Raw genomic sequence first — 17,655 nt, 5'->3', positions numbered from 1 at the left:
GCAATAATTTCAAGATAAATATACTTTTGTCCTTCGGGAGATCCAGTTTGAGCAATGCCCATTCGGTAGCATCCATACCTTCCTGATGATTTATGGACGTGTATAGTGCGGTAACATCTCTGGTACATAATGTCCACTTGCGACTATACATACTTTGGATGGTCTCGATTTTGTTAAGAAAATGTGTGGTATCTCTGGTGTAAGTACACCATGTTTGCACAAATTTTTGGAGGTAGTAATCCAAATATTTACCTACAGGATCAAATATGGATCCACACCCCGCCACAATGGGGCGGAAGGGAGGATCCGTGGGGTGTTTGTGAATCTTGGGCGTCATATAGAGACGCGGTCTCTTGGGATTAGGTGTAGTGAGAAAAGACTTTTCTACATCGGTGATGATACCATCTTGTATGGCTTTCTGCAAGTATGTTTGCAAAATACTTTGTAAAGTGTTGGTGGGGTGTGGATCCATATTTGATCCTGTAGGTAAATATTTGGATTACTACCTCCAAAAACAGGAAGGTATGGATGCTACCGAATGGGCATTGCTCAAACTGGATCTCCCGAAGGACAAAAGTATATTTATCTTGAAATTATTGCATTTCTGCTTAAACAACAGTTATTTCAGATGGAAAGATAATTTCTATGGCCAATTGACAGGGACGAGCATGGGATTTTCTGGGGCTCCAGCCTATGCAAATATATTCATGTCCAAGTTTGAAGACGAATATATTTTGACCAATGAAGAATGGCAAATGGGTCTCGTCCAATACTGTCGATATATCGATGACATTTTTCTAATTTTTCTAATTTGGAGCAAAGACACCACTGAACTCCATAGACTCATCACTGAACTCAATACCAGGAACTTGAGAATACAATTCACTCACTCCATGAGTGAGATTGAGGTCAATTACTTAGACGTACTGATTAAGAAAGATGACCAGTCACGGAGGTTGCATACTGACATTTTTTCAAAGCCCACAGACCGTAACAGCACTCTACTATTTTCCAGTTTCCATCCAAAGAGTCTCATCACCAATTTACCCTATTCGCACTTTCTGAGACTGAAAAGAATTTGCACTAATGACGATGCACTAAACGCACAAATCCCCAAGCATCGCAACAGGTTTGAGAGTAGAGGCTATCCCACAGAAGTTCTTGATCACACAATTGAAAGACTGTCAACGGTAGACAGACAAATACTACTTAATCCTCCACCTAAAGTACAGAAGTCAGGAATCACATTTGTGTCTAAATTTTCCACTGTGTCCAATAAAATCAAGAGAATTATTCTTAGCAGATGGGAACTGCTACAGAACGAAAGTGACTTCAGGAATATTTTTGCCGACAAACCTATTTTTGCTTACACCCGAGGCAAGAATTTAATGGATAAGTTGAGAACTTGCAATACCAAAGTAACTACACAACCCCATTCAGGCACTATGCGCTGTCAAAATTGTGTACATTGCAATAACATCATAACAGGTAATAGCATGACGCACCCCACTACAGGTAAAAAGATTGAGTTACGTCACTCTGGGGACTGTAACACCATGAACATTGTTTACTGCCTAAAATGCCCATGTGGCAAATTATATATAGGCAAAACTGCACGTAAATTCAAGACAAGGCTCACTGAGCACAAAAGCAATTTCAGGTGTAAAAACAGAACCACCTCAGTAGCAACACATTGGATAGAGTTCAAACACAATATTGCTCAACTGAGAGCGCAAATCATTGAAGTTGTACCTAAACTAGAAGGCCAAGATAACAACGCCAAACTACTGCAGAGGGAGGTGTACTGGATTGAATATCTCACCACCTTGATACCCACAGGTCTCAATGATAGGGTTGATTACAGTTGTTTCTTATGAGTCTTAGTATCTGTTTAGCATTTCAAGTTCGTGTGGCAGACTCATTGTCATATTAAATTCCCACATTCATCCCACAGCATATACTGTCCCCAGTTATGCTCACGCATAGTTCGCATTCTTTTGTTATGATCACCATATTAATGGTTTTATTCATGTTGCTTGATGTACACATTAATTGCATTCCTTCAGGTGTTTTGGAATCTCGATATGGCGATGTAACCACATTATTATGCATTTACCATGGTATATTGTTTATAATTGATTTGTGCATCTATTTCCACAATTGATAGAAACCAGTAAGCACTCGCTACATAAATAGAATGTAACTACGCATGTAGAGGGACATCTCACATCACTATAGTCAGGACAATACACATCGGTATTTTGAGACTGTGGTCTTTTTTTGTGAATAATTACGTAGTTGACACCAAACTGAGGCTATTAATTATTTATTGTGTACAGCACTGTTCAGTTTAGTAAATCGATATCTCAAGTATGTGGTTTTTATCGTGCCTGCAAGTTTTATTGTATCTCCATATTATGGTTATCCATCTTATTCAATGAGGGTCATTTCATCATGAGTTGTATTCCTTTGTAAGAGCCCCTGTCACTTTAGTCTTTTTTCGATACCACGTTAGTGGTAGCACTTCATTTTCCAGTATCCCTGTTAGACTCACACACGTGCTTCACCTAGGAACTATTTAAGAACCTGTATGGTATCCCTCCGCTGATTTCCGCATCAGGATTCCACCGTCGCGTGTGTCGTCGCGTTCACCAGCTTTCCGGTAAGACTCAGTGCAGCGCTCGTATTCTTCATTTTCCCTTCATCGGGTTGCCGTCTGACTAAGCATTGTTCCGTTATGTATTTCCTTTCATAGGAGTCCACCTTAAAACTCACGAGGATAATTCCGAGTTCATGACAGAACCGGTAAGACTCGTTTCAGTGCTCATGCCTTTACAGTCACAGTGCACTAGACATAGCCTCTAGCCCTGTTTTGTATTTCCCTGTAGATTCCCTCTTTAATAATGAGAAGAGCTTTCTACGCATTTCACAGAACGGTCCGGTGTTAAGCATATGTTACTGGATCTGCTTATAGTCACCTAAGACTCCAGGTACTTTTCTTATTTTCTTATTTGAAAATTGGCAGTGTTACTTTTAATTCCACCTTAGGGGACATGCACGTCCAACAACTAATAGGACATTCCCTAGAGCCGAGTTTGCACTTTTGTAAATGCTTCCCATGCGCACGTTTTTTGGCTCATGCTGGCTAGAACACAGCTATTTCTATTTAATGAGTTGAGATAATCTTTAAAGCAACCCCGTCTTATGGAATAACGTTAGCTTATTCGGTGTCCATCAACTTCATGTCTCCACAGTGTTTGAAGGTGACAGATACCAAGGAAAGACTCAGAGAGCGTATTATCCACCACCCTCTAGCTGGTAGGTTCATTACTCTCCCATTCTCCCGATCGTGCGTATTAGAGCAAGCATAAACGCACTGATGGTTATTCAGTCCTTGTGACCTTTACTGCAGGTTATGATACATACTGGCCTAACTTACATGGCATTTGCTCGGTTTTTTAAGTTTACCCACAGACCACGCACATATACTTAGATGTTTTTATATGTTATTGTTCTAGAATAATGAGCGGTGTTTTCTGCTTAAGTATATTTTCGTTGGCTGACTATTAGTCTGTTCTTCCATTAGATGGGCAGCACTACAACATAGGATGAATGTCTTACTGATTCACACTAGGGGATATGTACAATGATTCTTCTGCTTAACACAGTTGATATGCTCTAACGATTGAATGTTCTTTTAATGACAAATTTTGAAAGCTATTTCTTCTTTTTTCCTTCCTGTGTATATTGTTTATTCATCTGCAGTTGAATTTTTTTGACACATACATTTCTCTGTATTATATTTGCTCTAGGTACTCGCCCCTGAAGAAGGGAACAGGGCTTCCCGAAATGCATCGGGCGACAACTAGAAACTACATTTAATGTTATTTCTTCTAATGGATTAACTTGAAGCATAGTGGCGCATTAAGTCACACATATATTTGTATTTTGCTCTTGTTATCAACCATATAGATTCATGTAAAGATAACATTGCATGATCAACAAGATGAGTTGAAAAGGCAGGATTATTACTGAATAATCACTGTGAAAAATAAAATTTATGTTGGCAATATCCAGGTATAGATCTTTTGATTCATTAGCATTTTATCATATGTTTACTTTGTGAGAATAATTTTCTCCTAGGAACAGTGCATCCTGCATGTAGGCTCTGCTTGCATTTCCAGTCACTGTTTTGGTACTATGTAGCCAACATAGTCTAGCAGTTTGCACCCTTAGTTCATTTTGTTAAATTGATATAAACTTGAGTGCTCCTCTTTCTTTGTAATTGTTTTAATGGCCCTTAACTTCAGCCTTTGTTATGGGCCCTGCTGGAATTTGATAAGCCCTCTCCCTGCCTGCACCTTGCTGCTCGGAATGAAAGCAGATAACATGCAGGCACTGCTGAATGTGTTCCGGTGTCAGAAAATTACACACGGACACGTTTCGCATTTTGCCGTGGGGCCCAGCCTCTTGTTCTCGACCTCAGAGTGCTGGACGGGCGTCTTAGTTTATCGTCTGCCCGGTCCGAAAAATGACTTCTCAGACACATTCATAGATCTGATAGCCACGTATGCCCTGGCAGAAACCAAATTTATAGTACTTGGGGATTTTAACCACCATGGGGAATTAAATTCCCTTCCAGAGGTCAACAAACTGCTCTTAGATATGGAACAACTGGGCCTGCACCAAAGAATTCTAGGGCCCACGCATGATAGCGGTCATACCCTTGACTTAGTCTTTACCAATATCGAGGACTTCAGATTTGATCATCCTCAGCCCCTGGTATGGTCGGACCATCTGATGATCAAGTTCACCTCCATCCTGTCAGCTCAGGTCCCCTGTGGACAGTCCACTAGCAGGTGCCCTACGGAACACAGGCAATGGGAAAAACTTACTCCCCATGCTTTTGAGAAAGCCTTCCAACTAGTTGAATGGTCTGAGGACCAGGATGTAGATAGCAGGCTGACAGAATTTAATAGGGGGATGAAGGAGGTTCTGGATATTGTCATCCCTTTGAAACATAAACCCAGAGCCACCCCCAACCGAAAGTCTGCAAATTGGTTCACCTCAGATTTAAGCCAGGAAAAGTCGACATGCAAAAAATTAGAAAGACAATGGAGACGCAATAAAACAGCGCAATCAAAACTTCCATATAAAGGAGCACTCGCCACATATCATCGGAATCATAAGGTGGCACGGTGCACGTTCATTGCTAACCAAATTGAACAGTCCAAAAACTCTGCTAAAGCCCTTTTTGATGTAGTAAAGGAGTTCGTGGAACCTTCGGTATATAAACTTCCCGCCATTGAGAAGAAGGACCTATGTGACTCACTCGCTGAGTTCTTCCATGAAAAAATCGAAATGATGTATGCAAATTTTCCCATTGAAAAACAGGCCAGCCCCCCTGCTCAGGTTAACCTAGAGGGCGATGTGGATGGGCCCTATTGCACTCTTAAACACTTCGACCCTATCACATTAGGGAGGCCCAAATGGCGTTACCCTCTGCCAAATCGGGGTCACCAACGGACCTCTGTCCACCTAAAATTATGTCCCTACTATCACACATCCTAGCCCCCACAGTACTAAAGATCTTTAACCTCTCCATAAGGGAAGGGGTGATCCCTGCCCTGTGGAAGGAAGCTTTTGTGTGCCCCATTTTGAAGAAACCCACGGCCGACCCAGCAGAGCTGTCCAATTATCGCCCCATATCCCTGCTCCCTCTTCTGGGCAAAATATTGGAAAACCTGATTAACAGGCAACTAAATAGTTACTTGGAATTGAATAACATTCTGGATTCCTCACAATCGGGCTTCCGCCGAGGATTTAGCACAGAGACGGCTCTTCTATCTGTGACCTTCTCCCTGAGAACTAACCTGGACATCGGCGGCTCTGCTATCCTGATTCTGCTTGACCTCTCCGCGGCCTTTGATACCATCTCCCACTCTGGGCTCGCGGAGAGGCTAAGCGCCTGTGGTATTCAGGGGCCGGCCTTTAAATGGCTCCAGAACTTTTTGGCAGATCGTTTTCAAACAATCATACTGGGCCCTCACCAATCAAAAAGAACTGCATTGGTTAAAGGCATCCCCCAGGGCTCCTGCCTTAGCCCCACGCTATTTAATATCTATATGGCTCCGTTGGCTAAGGTGGTGGAAGCCCTGGGGTTTGAAATAATATCGTACGCCGATGATACCCAGTTAATTTTTAACATCGGCCAACACCATGAAGCTGACAGAATCCGCTTTTCCAAGGTCATTTTGGCAATCGCCAACTGGATGACTTCCAATTGCTTACAGCTTAACCCCAGCAAGACGGAAGGTATGCTTCTTGGGAAGGCAGAAGCGGTCTGGACCAATGAGTGGTGGCCATCACAACTTGGCGTGCCCCCCACTCCAAAAGCATGCGTAAATAATTTGGGCATTAAATTAAATCAGTCGCTGTCCATGCAAGATCATGGGGCTGCTATATCAGGGGCCTGTTACTATAGATTAAGGCTACTGCGGAAGATCCTGCCTTTCATCCCCACAGAACACCGAAGAACTTTAACCCAGGCCCTAGTGATGAGCCGTATGGATTATGATAACGCTCTGCTTGCAGAAGTGGGAGTGACTGCCTTGCAAAAATTACAGGTCATTCAGAACACGGCAGCTAGACTGGTTTTGAACATGCCGGCAGGTACCCCCTCTCGACCACTGTTGAGACAGCTGCATTGGCTGCCGATCAAACAAAGAGCCTTTTTTAAGATCTGCTGCCTCACTTTTAACGCACTCCAGGGTCATGGCCCTCGGTATTTCCAGGACAAACTGGATAGATATGCGCCTTCTCGCCTTCTAAGATCTGGCAAGCAGCAGCTGCTTCTGGTGCCTCGCATTAGACGCCAGCGTTCAGGAGGGCTGGCTTTCTCGTATATTGCTCCTAAGTACTGGAATAGCCTCCTACAAGCACTACGAGAATCCCCTTCTTATCTTAGTTTTAGGAAACATTTAAAAGCATTTCTGTTTTAAATATTCTCCTGCCTCCGTCTCCTCCTCGAGGAGGTGATCAAGAGTTAAGCGCCGAGATACCCCCAGGTGATTCGAGCGCTATATAAAAGCGAATAACATAACATAACATAACATAACAGGGTATACGGCATCCACCCTGTGAAAAGAGTGGGTAGACATCATTTACCCACGTGTACCCTCAACTTCTGCTCTGAGGTTACACTATTATTAGGCACACTTCTGTGAAAAAACTCACACAAAAGACTGCACCTGCTACTGCCTGCTGAGCCCCTCATTCAGGAACCGAGAGAGGATTCCAGAGGTCAAGGGCATAAATACATTGGGATCTATGACAGAGTTTCGACAGACAGAATTTCGACCTACACAAATATCGGCGTAATTATATCGATAGCAAAAATATCGACGCCCTATGTACAACATGGTAAGTACCAAAATATCGAAAAAATAATATCGATGTTAAAAATATCGTTGTTAAATATATCGATTTTTTTTCAATTTAAAATAACATAAAAAATACTGTAAATAATACTTATTAATTACTTAAACATATTTAAATATATGTAATAATGGTAAAAAAATTAATAATACATATTTAATTTAAAAAATAATAATTAAAAATCATATATAATATATAATTACTTAACAATAATTACTATTCCCACTCCAGTGGGTGCAACAGTAGGGAAAACTGACCCTGAACCCTAAAAATACCCCTTTACCCAAAAACTTAAAACTGACCCTGAACCCTAAAAATACCCCTTTACCCCAAAACTGAAAACTGACCCTGAACCCAAAAAATACCCCTTTACCCAAAAACTGAAAACTGACCCTGAACCCTGAAAATACCCCTTTACCCAAAAACTGAAAACTGATCCTGAACCCTAAAAATACCCTTTAACCCAAAAACTGAAAACTGACCCTGAACCCTAAAAATACCCCTTTACCCAAAAACTAAAAACTGACCCTGAACCCTAAAAATACCCCTTTACCCAAAAACTGAAAACTGACCCTGAACCCCAAAAATACCCCTTTACCCAAAAACTGAAAACTGACCCTGAACCCTAAAAATACCCCTTTACCCAAAAACTGAAAACTGACCCTGAATCCTAAAAATACCCCTTTACCCCAAAAACCAAAACTGACCCAGAACACTAAAAATACCCCTTTACCCAAAAACCCCAAACTGACCCTGAACACTAAAAATACTCCTTTACCTAAAATTAATTAATATTACAATTAAATTACTTCCCACCCTATTCCCCTATAAACCCACAACCCGCTCCAGTAGTAAAACATATAATTTAGTTAAAAACTAAACATAAATTATCAATTAATTATTCTATTAATCAATTAAAATAATTCATTGCCAATTAATATTTAATAGCAAAATAAATAAATTATTAAAAAATAATTATTTAATTACAAATAAATTACTTCCCACCCTATTCCCCTATAAACCCACAACCCGCTCCAGTAGAAAAACATATAATTTAATTAAAAAAATACATAAATTATCAATTGATTAATCAATTAATCAATTAAAATAATTCATTGCCAATTAATATTGAATTGAAAAATAAATTAATCAATGAAAAATAATTATTTAATTACAAATAAATTACTTCCCACCCTATTCCCCTACAAACCCACAACCCGCTCCAGTAGTAAAACATATAATTTAATTTAAAAAAATACATAAATTATCAATTAATTAATCAATTAATCAATTAAAATAATTCATTGCCAATTAATATTGAATTGAAAAATAAATGAATCATTGAAAAATAATTATTTAATTAAAAATAAATTACTTCCCACCCTATTCCCCTACAAACCCACAACCCGCTCCAGTAGTAAAACATATAATTTATTTAAAAATATACATAAATTATCAATTAATTATTCAATTAATCAATTGAAATAATTCATTGCCAATTAATATTTAATTGCAAAATAAATTAATCATTAAAAAATATTTATTTAATTACAAATAAATTACTTCCCACCCTATTCCCCTAAAAACCCACAACCCGCTCTGGTAGTAAAACATATTATTTACTTTTATATATTTTTTATTTATAAAAACATATTAAACACATATTATAACAATTAATTTAAATACTTAACTAAACTTTCTAACACATATTAGTAAATCGAAATTACTTACATCGATATATATGCTATCGATATAAGTAATTTCGATATTACTTACCTTAGGGTCGATATTCTGGCCATCGATATTCTGGACATCGATATTCTGTCCCATCGATATTAGCAACTCGATATAAGTGTAAGTCGAAATTAAAAAATCGATATTTTGACTGTTTACCAATACATTGACCCCCACCCTCTCCTTGCCTGGGATGTGGCTAGACCACATTCTGGCATTCGCTGATATGTCACCCTAGACTGCCTGAGCATGGATTGTGTACCTGGAAGTGAACGAGAAACTACCCACTGTGACATACGCTGACTGTATTCAGCTCAGTCTGAATATGAGGAAGCACACAACTGCTGCCTAATCAAATCGTGTACTCCTGCAGCCCAACATGCGAGCGGAGCCAAAGCTCCTGTCTCTTGGTGATGCTCACTTAATAGTCTGGCAACAACTGCACTGTAAGCCAGACTATAAAAAGGAGTAGGTGTAACTGTCTCCCCAGATACCTTTTATGAACCTTCTCTCTTTTTCCTTTATTTTTCTTCCTATACTCATCTCTCTTTCTATCACAAAAAACACCGGGCTGTTCTGGGTCCTGTCCAAACAAAATCTACCCCATGAATTTCCTTTCCCTCACCAGCGATAACCTAATAAATGATTCTCTCTTTTAATTTGTCCAGGTAATATCAAAAGGAAAAATTTGGGCAAAACGGCCTCCCAGCTCTGGCCCGGTGCTTTAAGGTAATTTCATACGCGCTCTTGTTAGGGTGACCAACCGTCCGTAAATTTCACGGACAGTCCGTGAATTTACTGTTGTGTCCGTTGTCCGTGAAGGAAGTTTCCACGGACGGCATTTGTCCATAATTTAACCTTGGGGCTGGGTGGCTCTCTACAGGGGCCAAAGGGCAAATGTTCAGCGGTTGAGATGGCTCAGCTCAGGCAGAAGCGAGGGGGTCTCCTGTGCAGTGAATCAGAGGGAGAGGCAGCCAGGGTGCCGGGCTGCTTCATGGAAATGGAAATGTGGGGCCTGGTTAATCTGTGCATGTAAAGGCTGATTGAATGAGCAATAAATAGGTGTTAATTGACCCTAAACTGCCCGACGTGAAAGATTTTTCGCCATCGTATTGTTAAGGTGTTCCAAGCTGAGCTGTGAAGAGTGCGCTTCACAACCACAACTGAGGTCACAAACCACTATTACATTACATCATGACTCACAAAGAGGATGCGAATAGCTCTTTCATGCCGGCTCATGTTTAAAATTTGGAAGGTGTCGCAAAACCCGTTCACAATTCAAAAACTCTTTCCCCACTCTTAAAACAAGTTCTTTGCATTGTAAAAAGATGTTTCGCCAATTAAGCGTGATTCAAAGACTTTGCAGCTTAAAAAAAACCTTTATGACATGCGGCCCCTCGTGGATTGACCTGTCGGTATTCTTCTTGCTTTAAACAGGATTTTTTTCTTATTGCGCTTTTCACTGTGGAAATGTAGGCTTTGGGCTGTGGTAGTATATTAGCTGCAGTAAATATACATATATCAATGTCACCTTGCACATAACATCAAAGTAAATCATAGATGGGATGTGATATTGTGTGTGCCGGTGCCTCATGAAACAGGATGTTTTACTAGGTCAGGGCTTTAAGAGGGCCGGGTCCTGCCTGTGCTCAGCGCCGAGTGCAGTTCTAAAAAGTAGTTGCTAGGATGTCTCCCTATTGGGCTCTCAATTTTTGCCCTAATCCTCAGGGTGGAAACAAAATCTTAACTCTGCTGCAGTTCCACGCTTCACTGCCTTTGATGTAACTGGTTGCAGTTCTTTCAGTCTCATAATTTTAGAACTGAAGCATTTTCAATATTATTTACATCTAAGCCAAAGTTGCAGCTAATTTGTCTTATGCAACTAACAACCATTGATAAAGCCTAAAGTCCTGGCTTGTTCTAGGTGGATTGTTACTTATTGTGTTATTTATCTGAATGCACTGACATAAGCAGCAAATTTACCAGTCGGGCGGCAAAATATGCTAAGCACAGATTTTGAGTTTACGTGTTTTTAAGCCACGCTCTTAGTTACATCGGCCAAGCTCCTTTGACAGGCCCCCCAGTTTTTTCATCCCACTTAAAGCCCTGCACTAGGTACTGTACGTATGGCTGTCCTGTAGCTCTTCTTCATCATTTTACTCCAGCAGTCAGCAGAAACATATCAGGCACCATTTGAGGTCATTTGTGTCCTGCAAGCTACAGTCAGAGAAGACATAAACCTTAGGGGTTTGCATTATATCATCATCAAAACTTAATTTCGATCATGTACATCTTAAAAAGTACTCATCACCTCAGTACATCTGCTGAGACATAAAACTAGCTACACGTGAGTGGGCATGACACTTTAGGCTATACTGTCCCACCTGTGATCCTCATCTTCTTGGTATAACTATACTGCTCTCCTACCTTTACCCTGCTTTCATCCAATCTTTTTGCTTACCGCTCCGATTTACTAGTGTATATCTTGCTGGTATATTTTTGGGCTGGATTTTTGTATACTGTGGACCTTTCAATATCTCAAGGTTAGAACTGATCAGGCAATTCCCTTGTCATGGTTTCATGTCATACACCTTCTGCACATCTATGTAGACACGCTACAATGATTACCATTTCTATGCTAATGTGATCCTTCTAAATGTTACTCCTGTTATGACAATACTCTATGTGGAGCTCCACAAATTGTTTCTCTGCACTCCTGCTATTGTGAAATCTATTGTGTAGTGCGCTATAATAGTTTCATTATGTGCTTCCCCTACCCTTCTATATTCCTTTTACAGATCCTCAAGCCAGTTTGAGTGGACTCTGCACAACTGAAAAAAAGAAAATAAACTGCTAGGCTAGACATTTTACGAAGAGAATGTGTGTGTTTCATTTTTCCCAGAGTCTGCTTTCATTTTCTCATGCACAATGTATGGATTAAAGACAAAGCATACTTTCAGTGCTCTGGAAATAGGAACACACAGGGCAGGAGAGATGTGGTACTATCCTTGTGCTCTCTTCTGCTGTACATGCGAACAACAGCAGTTCAGTGACTTGGTGCAATTTTCATATTTCAGACTGGGGTGCAATGTCATCATCATTAACTGCAAATGTACTTGCCCATGGACTTTGGCACAATAGATTAGGTCTCACATTAGCCAAGACCTTTTGATTTTGCTAAAATTATATGTATAATATATTCATCGGACACAAAGCTGGCCACTCGGAGGATTGCACTCTATTCCAGCAGGGCAGGACCTATTTAGCTACATGCTATGTGTGCTGCTTTACATCTCACAGTGCAAACACAAAGAGATGATGGACGGAGTGCTGAAACTTTTCACACTCACGCCCAGTCACAGATCTGGATTGAATCCATCATCATTCTTTAGCTCACTTCGCCACCCCAGTTCAGACTCAGCCATATGCAAATCAGTCTTGACCCTTTGCCTCATGGGAACAGTCCAGCCTGATCTCACTGGACCGGAAACAAGCATCCTGGTACCGGTTTCGGGGTAACACCCCTTATCAGCCAGGCTAGCTTGAATCCAGTGGCATCTGACACAAAGCTGGTCACTCGGAGAATTGCACTCTAGTCCAGCAGTGCAAAACCCATTTAGCTATATCCTATGCGTGCTGCTTTATATCTCACAGTGGCACTCAGATATGAGATGCTAGTAATAAAGTCCATCCAAACAAATCTTCCCAACCACTTCTCTCACCACACATGCTTGCTCAGGACCATGAACTGTAAACAAAATATAAGACTGAACAACCCAGTGCAGTAACCATATAAGTAGATTATGATCATATGAAATAACATAAAAAGACCTGCAGAGTTGCTCAAAATTGTGGGCATACGGAAAAAACGTGAAGTGCATGATTCTCTCAAACTAATATAAACTTATTTTGACTTGTATGTATGTTGATTGTCTATTAACTTATTTACTATTGCGCGACCTCCTCTGATGTGTCTGTAAAACGTACCCTTTGTTCCAAATTTTTGTCCTGAATTTTGACCTTCTGTCCTGAATTTTTGTCCTGAATTTTGACCCTTTGTCCTGAATTTTTACAATCACCGTCCTGAATTTGCCTACATTCCAGTTGGTCACCCTAGCTCTTGTGCCTTTCTCGCTGTGTTTATATAGCCCGACTACTAGGTGCTTCTGCTCTCATTGGCCTCGGTGCAAGTGCCCTTTTCTCCACTGAACTCTCCCTGTCTACAACACCATTGTCTGCCCAGATACTTAGTCATATCCATTATGATGACATGAGCGTCAGACAGAACATGCAGCAAAGACAGGTTGGTATGAATAGGTACAATCTATTTTGCAAACACATATCAGAGGCTTACCAGCACGTTGAAGAAAATCTTATTAGAATATTAATTAGACTCCAGAACTGCTGGACTACAGGAATGGGTTAAAAGAGCTATTGTGCCTAAATGTATCTAATTCCAATGTTTGGCTAAAACACATGAGAATATGGTTTACTAGAATAGGCCTTCCCCACTTTTGGAAAAATCCTGAAGGGTTGCCGCCGAATTGTAAAAATGTGGTAAAAAAGGCTTTTTGGGGCTATATAAATAATCAAGTATATAACGGTAATAACAGTGGGTCACTGGTTAGTACCTTTCTAACTTTTAAGGATGTACCCTTATTTGAGAGTTTTCTCGATGAAATTGAGCCCCCACTTGCAAAAACCCTTTTCTTGAAATTTAGGTATGGCAACCTTATGACTAATACAACTCTTGCACGTTGGTCTAGAAAAAACGTTAATGATATTGCAACTGTAGGAAATACATGTTCCTTGTGTGAGGGTAATTACAGGGAGGACGACATGCATATCCTCTTCTTCTGCCCAGCATATACTATGGCCAGAAGAAAGTGGATTCAACCCCTGTGTAAACTTTTAGGAACCAGGTCATGTATGACGGCATTTAGAATAATTAAACCTGACACAGCACAGACTGTTGTATTTAGTGTCAGCAGATACCTTCACTGTATTTTTTTCATTCGTAAGAAAAAAGGCCTAAAACTGTAAAGCTATGGGACGTTGTATGTTGTTACGAACTGATTCTGTCGGACAGATAAGGAGTAATATTTTATGATTTTTAAACATATGTATTTTAAAAATGTTAAATATCACTTATATTATAGTATGTTAAATGGATTTTGGATGGTTTTAAATGAAATGTTATTGTCACAATCTTTTATGGCAAAATAACGCCGAAATAAAGAAAATAATGATGATATTAGAATAATACATACCATGTTCTTTTGTATACTTTTAAGACGGTAGTAATACTGTCCTCTTCGTGCATCACTATTTGAAGCCAATGAACTCATCCCTGCCAGGATCATTCCGCTAATCGTCGCTGTACCCAGCCAAATAGCTACAATGGAGATAAGGACTTCTGAAGTGTTCTGAGCAAATATATCTCCGTACCTACAATACATTTTTCAAAATGTTAGGGTACGTTGAAATAGTGATAACCAACCACCAAGGAGAGTTCAACGTTTTAAATATTTCATTTTTATTATTACAGCAGGAGTATGCCAGTCACCAAGTGCAATGGATTGAATCAGAATTGCAAAATATATGTGTTGTATCCAGGAGAAACCAGAACCTGTTGGGAAGGAGATGTGGAAACATAAAACAAAACAGCAGAGCTATTTTGTACATCACATATTTACACATTATTGTTGTACCAATGCATTAGGTACACATAATAGAATATTACTTTAGGTAATGTTCCATTATACAATGTGGGTAGTGTATAACTGTGGCGGTGGAATTTTGCGGGACATAGCTGGGAAGGTTGTCATCGCATTCACTTCACTTTGTTGTGTTATCTTTTGGGCCTGTTATTGTGTGGAATAAGAAAGGATATTTTACTTAATTTGTGTTTGGTGTGACTTCAAGACTACTACAATTTGCCGACAACTTGGAAGAAAAGACGCACGATCAGCATACCAGCCTTAGAGTAGGCCAACCAGAGACGCTTTAATTGGCTTTTACGCATCGAATACACATTGAAAATGCCAGATGAACAGCAAATATTTTGAATATACCTGCTAGACTGTATTTGGCTGTGGAGGATTTTTGCAGTGTGTTGTATAAAATAATTAAAACAGTAATGACAGTGATCCAGCAGATCACCAACAACAGATACTCCACTACCATATACTCACCTGGGCCCATAAACTCACAGTGGTTAAACCGCTGGGGGGGTCAAGTTTGATAAAATTTCACAAACTGTTTAGGATTAGTTTATTCAATACCTCTGTTCAATTTTCAACTAACCCTCCACAGATGGATAAGTTACTTACCTGTAATCCTTGTTCTCTTTCAGGGTTTTCCTCATCAATAGTCTTAAGCATATGACCATTGATGAGGATAACCCTGGAAGAGAACTAGACATATGAATATTCCCGCCCATGCACGGGGACCCCGGAAGCAATATATACATATATATGTGAAAAATATAGATGAAGCTATATATATATATAGTATATAGTATATATAGTATAGTACCGGAACATTGAGGGTCTTGTGGTGAGCTGTGATGTCCTGAACCTGCGGCGCCTCTTCTTCTTCTCGCTGACGAAGCTCACAGGAGTGAGCGAAATGCATTTGAGCTAAGAACAATGCCGCTTTTAAAAGAATAAATTAACATACTTCAAACCGGATGGAGGTTGCGACTCAATCCTTCTCTCCTCCATCGTGAGGAGAGCCCTGCTAAAATATTCATGGTGCCAAGGTCCGGCCCAAGAGAAACGCACCGCCCATCAGAGCGCCATTCACACCCGAAATTGGACCAACCTGCGGAACGTGTAAAACACGAAAGGGTGTGAGGTGCCCCCATAGACTAGACTATGGTCAGGGTCCCAGAAGATGTTGCAAAGGACATTTTCAAGGGTCTTTCCGGCAGGCATGGGAGGCGAAAATCGACATGCAAACACGCACCGAAGGCAACAGCCAACTACAAGACCCAGCATGCAGCAAATCCAAACAGCAGCTGAAACTGGTTCCCAACAAGGGGTTAAAAACGTAAGTACCGGAACATTGAGGGTCTTGTGGTGAGCTGTGATGTCCTGAACCTGCGGCGCCTCTTCTTCTTCTCGCTGACGAAGCTCACAGGAGTGAGCGAAATGCATTTGAGCTAAGAACAATGCCGCTTTTAAAAGAATAAATTAACATACTTCAAACCGGATGGAGGTTGCGACTCAATCCTTCTCTCCTCCATCGTGAGGAGAGCCCTGCTAAAATATATATATATATATATATATATATATATATATATATATATATATATATATATATATATATATATGCATACAACATCACGCGCTGCTTCTGCGACGCAATCCAGGCCACACCAGCAATACTCTTCCAGATGGATTTTATTAAAGTTAAAAGTTCAGGCATAACGCGTTTCGAGTCCCTTGACTCTTTATCAAACGCCAACAGCTACTACATCAATGGGTTCGTTGCTGATTTTAAAGGAACGTGGCTTTAAAACACTGAAGAGGGACCACAGTCTATAATGTTCCGGATTTAAGGGGACAGGCATCGTTGTTCGTGAAGGTTTTAGATGTTCACAGTTCATTTCTGCTGCAGAGGTTAGTACCATTCTTATTCGATTGTTGTAAGTAACGCTTTACAGAATGTTCATTAATTGGAGGTTACCTTTGCTGCCCAGTCTCATTGATATATTGTTCAGTTGTTTGAGACTGCAATTCCCAGAATCCTCTTCACCTGTCCTCCGTTCTCTTTACCGGATTTCAGTGTAGGTGATGGCAAAACTCCACTGAGCACTCTGTGCGCCGAGTGCGAATCACGCAGTAAAAAGGAAATTTCCATGTCTCGGCCACGTTGTGCTTGTATAGTTTCACGACCATTGATGTAGCCAGTCTTTTAAAGCGTCGAGTATGCCGTGCTTCAGAAAAGTCTTCCGCATACCCTAGCTGTTTCAAATTCCATTCGCCCGACCAAGGCGGGCCTCACATGGTGGCCTCATCCATCAGGTTCGTCTCCTGTAGCTTGTTACAGCCGGGGGGCACCCTTAAGAAAAGCTCCTCGCTGCTGTCCACTTTCCTGATAAACGAGCGCCTCCCCCTCACGGATCGTGGGCCTGGTCCTGAAGTGTGTCAGACACTCCTGTGCAATGCATACAACATCACGCGCTGCTTCTGCGACGCAATCCAGGCCACACCAGCAATACTCTTCCAGATGGATTTTATTAAAGTTAAAAGTTCAGGCATAACGCGTTTCGAGTCCCTTGACTCTTTATCAAATGCCAACAGCTACTACATCAATGGGTTCGTTGCTGATTTTAAAGGAACGTAGCTTTAAAACACTGAAGAGGGACCACAGTCTATAATGTTCCGGATTTAAGGGGACAGGCATCGTTGTTCGGGAAGGTTTTAGATTTTCACAGTTCATTTCTGCTGCAGAGGTTAGTACCATTCTTATTCGATT

General features: G+C 40.5%; 1 protein-coding gene and 1 long non-coding RNA gene across 2 annotated transcripts in view; one reads left to right on the top strand and one right to left on the bottom strand.

Moving 5' to 3' along the window:
- The window catches only part of LOC147703391 (uncharacterized), a 9,287,842-nt gene that overhangs the window by 7,349,490 nt on the left and 1,920,697 nt on the right, over nucleotides 1–17,655 (bottom strand). Inside the window, exon 6 of the mRNA XM_086931832.1 lies at nucleotides 14,442–14,619. Coding sequence (XP_086787958.1) covers nucleotides 14,442–14,619 — 178 coding nt within the window. The remainder of the gene's footprint in view (nucleotides 1–14,441; nucleotides 14,620–17,655) is intronic.
- Nucleotides 2,615–4,072, top strand: LOC147703395 (uncharacterized). The gene is made up of 5 exons (XR_015297296.1): nucleotides 2,615–2,662; nucleotides 2,756–2,805; nucleotides 2,889–2,990; nucleotides 3,255–3,318; nucleotides 3,813–4,072. It is a non-coding gene; the product is annotated as an uncharacterized LOC147703395 (long non-coding RNA).

This window comes from Lissotriton vulgaris, chromosome 7 (genome assembly GCF_964263255.1).
Source record: "Lissotriton vulgaris chromosome 7, aLisVul1.2, whole genome shotgun sequence".
In the NCBI taxonomy this organism is placed as follows: domain Eukaryota; kingdom Metazoa; phylum Chordata; class Amphibia; order Caudata; family Salamandridae; genus Lissotriton; species Lissotriton vulgaris.
This window is presented reverse-complemented; position numbering and strand designations above follow the sequence as displayed.